The sequence below is a fragment of the Salmo trutta genome, unplaced genomic scaffold (genome assembly GCF_901001165.1).
Source record: "Salmo trutta unplaced genomic scaffold, fSalTru1.1, whole genome shotgun sequence".
Lineage (NCBI taxonomy): Eukaryota > Metazoa > Chordata > Actinopteri > Salmoniformes > Salmonidae > Salmo > Salmo trutta.
This window is the reverse complement of record NW_021822266.1, coordinates 675,617-684,168: the sequence shown is the minus strand read 5'-3', so window position 1 is coordinate 684,168 and position 8,552 is coordinate 675,617. Positions and strand designations below refer to the sequence as shown.

General features: G+C 44.8%; 1 protein-coding gene across 1 annotated transcript; it reads left to right on the top strand.

Annotated features, from left to right (window-relative positions):
- The first annotated feature begins 2,774 nt into the window (after nt 1-2,774).
- On the top strand, nt 2,775-7,731 carry LOC115181492 (inositol 1,4,5-trisphosphate receptor-interacting protein-like 2). Its single transcript, XM_029743406.1, has 5 exons — nt 2,775-3,066; nt 5,634-5,883; nt 6,030-7,128; nt 7,369-7,631; nt 7,723-7,731. Exons 1-5 carry the CDS (start codon nt 2,843-2,845, stop codon nt 7,729-7,731), a joined length of 1,845 nt encoding a protein of 614 aa, XP_029599266.1. The 5' UTR covers nt 2,775-2,842.
- Nucleotides 7,732-8,552: the final 821 nt, after the last annotated feature.

The following is an 8,552-nucleotide window of genomic DNA, read 5'->3' as shown; positions in this document are numbered from 1 at the left end:
TATGTCTGTGTATAACAGTGTTTAGTTTAGTAATGTATGTCTGTGTATAACAGTGTTTAGTTTAATAATGTATGTCTGTGTATAACAGTTAGTTTAGTAATGTATGTCTGTGTATAACAGTTAGTTTAATAATGTATGTCTGTGTATAACATTTAGTTTAATAATGTATGTCTGTGTATAACAGTGTTTAGTAATGTATGTCGGTGTATAACAGTGTTTAGTTTATATGGGCTGTAGAGAGAGGAGGGGAGAAAGTAGTAGAATAATCTCTTATAAACCTCTCCTACACTTCACTGTAGGGCACTGGGAATTCATCATCAGCATGTGTCCCAAGTGGAACCCTATTCCCTATATAGTGCACTACTTTAGACCAGAGCCCTATTCCCTATATAGTGCACTACTTTAGACCAGAGCCCTATTCCCTATATAGTGCACTACTTTAGACCAGAGCCCTATTCCCTATATAGTGCACTACTTTAAACCAGAGCCCTATTCCCTATATAGTGACCTACTTTAAAACAGGGCCCTATTCCCTATATAGTGCTCTATTTTAGACCAGAGCCCTATAGGGCACTAGGGTGCCATTTGGGACGCAGACAGCCAGCCCAGGACAGACCTTAGTCAGAGGTGTGGTCCAGTTTAGCTAAACAAGGACCCATTGAGTCACTCTCTGAGGGAGTACTGTACACACACCCACATGTATACACACACACACACACACACACACACACACACACACACACACACACACACACACACACACACACACACACACACACAGAGAGAGAGATACACACACGCTCACACACACATGTGCATACACATATACTCCCAGGCAGAGGTCCGCCTCAATAAGCCCTGGTGTTAGTGTTGACCTGAGCGTGACCTGTGAAATCCATCATCAGTACGACCCTTAACCCCTGTCCCCTGAGAGAAGGACCAGTGACGTGCCAGAAACTAACAACAACTTTTATCTTGTCCATGTTTTTATTTAGCCTTCATCTGCTTATTTATGTATTACTGAACACGTATCACAGTCATACTAAAGTTGTAGAAACACAAATGTAATATATTATATTCTATAAAAAGTTAATATATTATATTCTATAATAAGTTCATATATTCTCTTAGCCTTTACAAAGTAGTTTGTCTGTCCTCACAATAACTGCCCAAGGCTGTTAGTAATGCTTTGTTACCAGTGTAGAACATTATGCTCTTTCCACGACATAGACTGACCAGATGAATCCAGGTGAAAGCTGTGATCCCTTATTGATGTCACTTGTTAAATCCACTTCAATCAGTGTAGACGAAAGGCAGGAGACCTGGTTAAAGAAGGATTTTTTGAGACATGGATTATGTGTGTGCCATTCAGAGGGTGAATGGACGAGACAGAATATTCAAGTCCTTTTGAACAGGGTAGGGTAGTAGGTGCCAGGCGCAACGATTTGTGTCAAGAACTGCAACGCTGCTGGGTTTTTCACGCTTAACAGTTTCCTGTGTGTATCAAGAATGGTCCACCACCCAAAGGACATCCAGCCAATTGGACACAACTGTGGGAAGCATTGGAGTCAACATGGGCCAGGATCCCTGTGGAACGCTTTCAACACCTTGTGGAGTCCAAACCCCGACGAACTGAAGCTGGGTAAAAGGAGGGGTGCAACTCAATATTAGGAAAGTGTTCTTAATGTTTTGTACACTCAGTATGCAGTATATATCAAATCAGTCAAATGCAGTTGAATAACTTTTATTGTCATTTATTGTCAATGCTGCTACAGTAACTGTCGTAGCCTTTGTGTCCCAAATGGCACCCTATTCCCTATATAGTATACTACTTTCAACAAGGGCCCATAGGGCTCTGGTCAAAAGTAATGCACTATACAGGGAATAGGGTTCCATTTGGGACGTGGCCTGAGTCTCCTTGTGAATGTAATGTTGAGATGTGAAACAATGTCTTTGTCTCTTTAAGAGGTGGGAGGAGAGTGTTGCTGCCCAGTCTCTCTCTCTCCTCCTCCTCCCTCTCTTTTTTTTAAACTAAAATTCCTCTCTCAAGAGTTTGGCATTTCCTCTGAGCTCACTGTCAGAAAAACCAGAGAGAGAGAGACCGGGAAAAAGAGAAGACAAGAGAGAGAGAACAAGAGGACAAGAGAGAGAGAACCTGTTCGAGAGGAGTCTTCACAAAGACAGATAAACCTGACATCATACAGCTCTGAAGAGGAGGGGAAAAACAGGAGGGACAGATTGAAGAAGAGAGGAGGAGAAGGAGGAGCAACTTCTGAAGAGGAACTTCAACTGACTTTAAACTGAACAAACAAGCTGGAGAGGAGAAGAAGAATAAGAAGTGGGAGTTCTGTTACCAGAAGGAAGGAGAGAAGAAAACGGAGAGAAGAACATTGAGGCGCAGAGGAGGGAAACGAGGAGAGAGAGAGTCAGCGTGTGTGTCATGATGGGTTAGCCTGCCCTGACCCTGTCTCAGTTCTCTGGCATCGCTAAAGAACAAGTCCTAGCCAGACAAGAAGAAGAGAAAGAACGAAGGAACCTAGGAGCAACAGAAAGGAGGAGGGAGGGGGAACGAGAAGAGAGAGAGGGAACGAGAAGAGAGAGAGGGGGAACGAGAAGAGAGAGAAAGAGAGCGAGAGAGAGAGCGAGAGAGCGAGAGAGCGAGAGAGAGAGCGAGAGAGAGCGAGAGCGAGAGAGAGAGAGCGAGAGAGCGAGAGAGAGAGAGACAGCGAGAGAGAGCGAGAGAGAGAGCGAGAGAGCGAGAGGGAGAGAGAGAGAGAGAGAGACAGAGAGAGAGAGAGAGAGAGAAAGAGAGAGAGAGAGAGAGAGAGAGAGAGAGAGGAGGATGAGTGTGTACACTCTGAACCTGCGGGTGTTCTGGCCTCTGTTGACCTGTGTGTTGACAGGTCTGGTTTTCCACCACCACATAACCCACTGGCTAAGCCCAGAATCAGGCCCCGATCCTGGGTACGAGGCTGGGACAGAGTCCTGCTCTGACCAGGGCCCTCCTGTCTTTTTCTCCCTCATCAAACTACTACTGGCCTGTGTCCTCTTCTACCTCTTCATAAGGTACCCAGTCCACACACATCATCCCCTCTCTCTCTCTCTCTCTCTCTCTCTCTCTCTCTCTCTCTCCTCTCTCTCTCTCTCTCTCTCTCTCTCTCTTTCTCTCTCTCTCTCTCTCTCTCTCTCTCTCTCTCTCTCTCTCTCTCTCTTACTCTCTCTCTCCCACTCTCTCTCAATTCAATTCAATTCAATTCAAAGGGGGTTTATTGGCATGGGAATCATATGTTTACATTGCCAAAGCAATTGAATGGATAATATACAAAACTGAAATAAAATGTAAAAAATTACAGTAAATATTACACACAAACTTCCAAAGGAATATACATTTTAAATGTCATAATGTGTGTCTATATACAGTGTTGTAATTATGTGCAAATAGTTAAAGTACAAAGAGAAAATAAATCAACATAAATATGGGTTATATTTACAATGGTGTTTGTTCTTCACTGGTTGCCCTTTTCTTGTGGCAACAGGTCACAAATCTTGCTGCTGTGATGGCACACTGTGGTATTTCACCCAATAGATATGGGAGTTTATCAAAATTGGATTTGTTTTCGAATTCTTTGTGGGTCTGTGTTATCTGAGGGAAATATGTGTCTCTAATATGGTCATACATATGGAAGGAGGTTAGGAAGTGCAGCTCAGTTTCCACCTCATTTTGTGGGCAGTGTGCACATAGCCTGTCTTCTCTTGAGAGCCGGGTCTGCCTTCGGCGGCCTCTCTCAATAGCAAGGCAATGCTCACTGAGTCTGTACATAGTCAAAGCTTTCCTTAAGTTTGGGTCAGTCACAGTGGTCAGGTATTCTGCCACTGTGTACTCTCTGTTTTGGGCCAAATAGCATTCTAGTTTACTCAATTTTTTTGTTCATTCTTTCTAATGTGTCAACTAATTATCTTTTTGTTTTCTCATGATTTGGTTGGGTCTAATTGCATTGCTGTCCTGGGGCTCTGTGGGGTGTGTTTGTGTTTGTGAACAGAGCCCCAGGACCAGCTTGCTTAGGGGACTCTTCTCCAGGTTCATCTCTCTGTAGGTGATGGCTTTGTTATGGAAGGTTTAGGAATCACTTCCTTTTAGGTGGTTGTAGAATTTAACGTCTCATTTCTGGATTTTGATCATTAATTCTGCTCTGTGTGCATTATTTGGTGTTTTACGTAGATTTTACAAGGATTTTCCCAAGGTTGCTGTTGGCGCATATCCTACGGTAGTTATTGGGATCAAATTTGTCTCCACTTTTGTGGATTGGGGTGATCAGTCCTTGGTTCCAAACATTGGGGAAGATGGCAGAGCTGAGGATGATGTTAAAGAGTTTTAGTATAGCCAATTGGAATTTGTTGTCTGTATAGTTGATCATTTCATTGAGGATACCATCAACACCACAGGCCTTTTGGGTTGGAGGGTTGTATTTTGTCCTGTAGTTCATTCAATGTAATTGGAGAATCCAGTGGGTTCTGGTAGTCTTTAATAGTTGATTCTAATATTTGTATTTGATCATGTATGTTTTTGCTGTTTGTTCTTTATTATGGTGCCAAAAAGATTGGAGAAGTGGTTTATCCATTCATCTTCGTTTTGAATAGATAACTCTTCATGTTGTTGTTTGTTTAGTGTTTTCCAATTTTCCCAGAAGTGGTTCGAGTCTATGGATTCTTCAATTACATTGAGTTGATTTCTGACGTGCTGTTCCTTCTTTTTCCCTAGTGTGTTTATGAATTGTTTTAGTGATTCACCATAGTCAAGGTGTAAGCTCAGGTTTTCTGGGTCTCTATGTTTTTGGTTGGATAGGTTTCTCAATTTCTTTCTTAGGTTGTTAGCTTGACATTTTTACATTCAGTAGGGAAGCTGAGAGGTCATATATATTGTTTAGGTTTTCTACTGCCAGGTTTACACCTTCAATATTACAGTGGAACGTTTTGTCCAGGAAGTTGTCTAAAAGGGATTGAATTTGTTGTTGCCTAATTGTTTTTGGTCGGTTTCCACACTACTTTCCTTCCATCTATAGCATTTCTTAATGTTACTCAGTTCCTTTGGCTTTGATGCCTCATGATTGAGTATCGCTCTGTTCAAGTAGACTGTGATTTTGCTGTGATCTGATTGGGGTGTCAGTGGGCTGACTGTGAACGCTCTGAGAGATTCTGGGTTGAGGTCAGTGATAAAGTAGTCTACAGTACCACTGCCAAGGGATGAGCTGTAGGTGTACCTACCGTGAGAGTCCCCTCGAAGCCTACTATTGACTATGTACAGACCGAGCGTGCGACAGAGCTGCAGGAGTTGTGACCCGTTTTTGTTGGTTGTTTTGTCATAGTTGTGTCTAGGGGGGCTGTCACCTCCAGGTATGTGTTTTTCCTCTCTCTCTCTCTCTCTCTCTCTCTCTCTCTCTCTCTCTCTTTCTCTCTGTCTTTCTGTCTGTCTCTCCCTCTGTTTGAGTTGCACGGTTACTACGGTGATTTTTGCTTCTGCTTTTGAAAACTCATAATAATACCCATAATGCTGTGGTTCCCTTCACTCCCTTGATTGCACTAAGTAGCCATCTGTTCAAATATGAATTGACTCAAATATCAATGTGTAACGGCAGGTACTGCTCCACCCACCCAGGGGGGCCCCAGAGGGTGCCTCTCGAGGCTGCTGACGGGGCTCTGAAATTGGGTTGGTCTCGTCGAGAGGTCCTGGAGGACTACTACGAGCGCTGGGTGCGTCTGTCTCCTCACGTCCTGGGGCACAGCAAGGCCCACGTGGCCAAACTGGTCGGGGAGCTGGTCAGAGCCGGACGTGCCACTGGAGGTATCCCAGAGTCCTCACTGGCGTTCCGGGGAGACTTCCTGCAGGTGAGTTTCGGAAGATAACATTTTCTCTTTTTGAAGTTAAATTATTAATTAGTTAACATAGTTGATGGTCTACGTAAACAAACTTCTGGGGAATTGGGGTGCAATTTGGGACTCACATAATCCTTGTTTGTCTGGTCTGGTTGCAGGTGGGCAGTTCATACGAGGAGCACAAAGTGGGCGCTCCAGATTACTATGACATCCTGGTACCTCTGAAGATACCCCGAGAACTGAGACTGGAGCCACGAGTATACAGGGGGGAGAGGAGGGGGGAGGAGAAGAAGAACGAGAGAGGAGAGGAGAAGGGAGAGGAGAAGGGGGAGGGCAAGAGGAATGTGAGGGGTGAGGAGAAAAAAGAGAAGGGGGACAAGAGAGCTGAGGAAAAGAACAAGACGGTGGAGGTTAAAGAGAACGGGAGAAAGTCAGGGAAGGGGGAGGGCAAGGAGGATGTGAGGGAGCAGAGGGGGGAGGTTAAAGAGAACGGGAGAAAGTCAGGGAAAGGGGAGGGCAAGGAGGATGTGAGGGAGCAGAGGGGGGAGGTTAAAGAGAACGGGAGAAAGTTGGGGAAGGGGGAGGGCAAGGAGGACGTGAGGGAGCAGAGGGGGGAGGTTAAAGAGAACGGGAGAAAGTCAGGGAAGGGGAACAGGAGGAGTGTAAGAAGCAATAAAGTGAAGGATGTCCAGAAGGACGACAGCAAGGTGGAGGAGCAGACAGAGGTCAGAGAAGAAGGGAAGGAAGACTTGAAGGACGAGGTGAAGGAAGAGATGAAAGGGGAAAGCTCAGAGGACGGTGGGCGGAGCGGCGTGCCACGGTGCAGTCTAGAGACTCCTCGCCGTGGCGACTGGCTACGAAAACACCGCAACTTCACTGACACGTTTTTACGAATGCACCCTTCTCGGGGGTCGCCCGAAAGGTCATCGAGGTCACTGTCAGGGGTCACGGCAGTGTCAGGAGGAGGGGGCGGAGTCTATCGCCTGACCCCGGACTCCGTCCTCCGTTGGTTCTACCCGGCGGTCCAGCGTTGCCTAGCAACCGTGCGCTACCCTTTCGAGCAGCGCTGTACGCTGAGTCTGGCACTGGCTGACGACCGTGTGCAGCTCCGCCTCACACCGCGTTCCGACTACGTCTGCTGTCACATCTCCATGGCAATACGGCTCCTCCCCGCCATCCCCCTCGGAGACGGGGTCTACCTGGTTCCCATGGAAACGACGGCCTCAGTGGCGATGTCAAATACAGGTGTTATCAGGGGTAAATATATGATATCATTTACAAATTCAATAAAGTATATTACTCTTTCTTCATTTCTCTCCTTTCTTTGTTCATTATTTATTCATTATTTAATTCACTAAATCATTAATTCCTTGTCTCCTTCTTTCCTTCCCTACTTCCTTCCTTTCTTCTTTCTTTCCTTCCTTCTGTCCTTCATCCATCCATCCATCCATCCATCCATCCATCCATCCATCCATCCGTTCTCTCCTTTCATTCCAGACCAGCACCAGAACCAGCAGAGCGAGGAGAGGGACCTGTGGACTTTGTTCTTCCCCCGCCAGGAGCAGCGTCTGCTGGGCTGGCTCCGTGGCCGCTCCCCACAGCCCTCCTGCCACCTCAAGGTGCTCCAGCTGACCAAGGCCCTGCGTGACCTGGGTGGCCAGGCACTGGACAGCCACCGGGGGGCGCTCTGGAGGTCAGTCCTCTCCTCCTACACACTAAAGACGGCCTGGCTGCGTCTGCTACTCAGCTCTCCTGCAGAGGTAGGTAACAACATACCTTTAATAGGTATTGTAGAGGTAGGTTACAACATACCTTTAATAGGTACTACAGGTTACACCATACCTTTAATAGGTATTGTAGAGGTAGGTTACAACATACCTTTAATAGGTATTGTAGAGGTAGGTTACAACATACCTTTAATAGGTACTACAGGTTACAACATACCTTTAATAGGTATTGTAGAGGTAGGTTACAACATACCTTTAATAGGTATTGTAGAGGTAGGTTACAACATACCTTTAATAGGTACTACAGGTTACACCATACCTTTAATAGGTACTACAGGTTACACCATACCTTTAATAGGTACTACAGGGTTACACCATACCTTTAATAGGGTACTACAGGTTACACCATACCTTTAATAGGTACTACAGGTTACACCATACCTTTAATAGGTACTACAGGTTACACCATACCTTTAATAGGTACTACAGGTTACACCATACCTTTAATAGGTACTACAGGTTACACCATACCTTTAATAGGTACTACAGGTTACACCATACCTTTAATAGGTACTACAGGTTACACCATACCTTTAATAGGTACTACAGGTTACAACATACCTTTAATAGGTACTACAGGTTACAACATACCTTTAATAGATACTACAGGTTACAACATACCTTTAATAGATACTACAGGTTACATCATACCTTTAATAGGTACTACAGGTTACAACATACCTTTAATAGTATACAGGTTACACTACCTAATAGGTGGTACTACAGGTTACAACATACCTTTAATAGATACTACAGGTTACAACATACCTTTAATAGGTACTACAGGTTACACCATACCTTTAATAGGTACTACAGGTTACAACATACCTTTAATAGGTACTACAGGTTACACCATACCTTTAATAGGTACTACAGGTTACACATACCTTAATA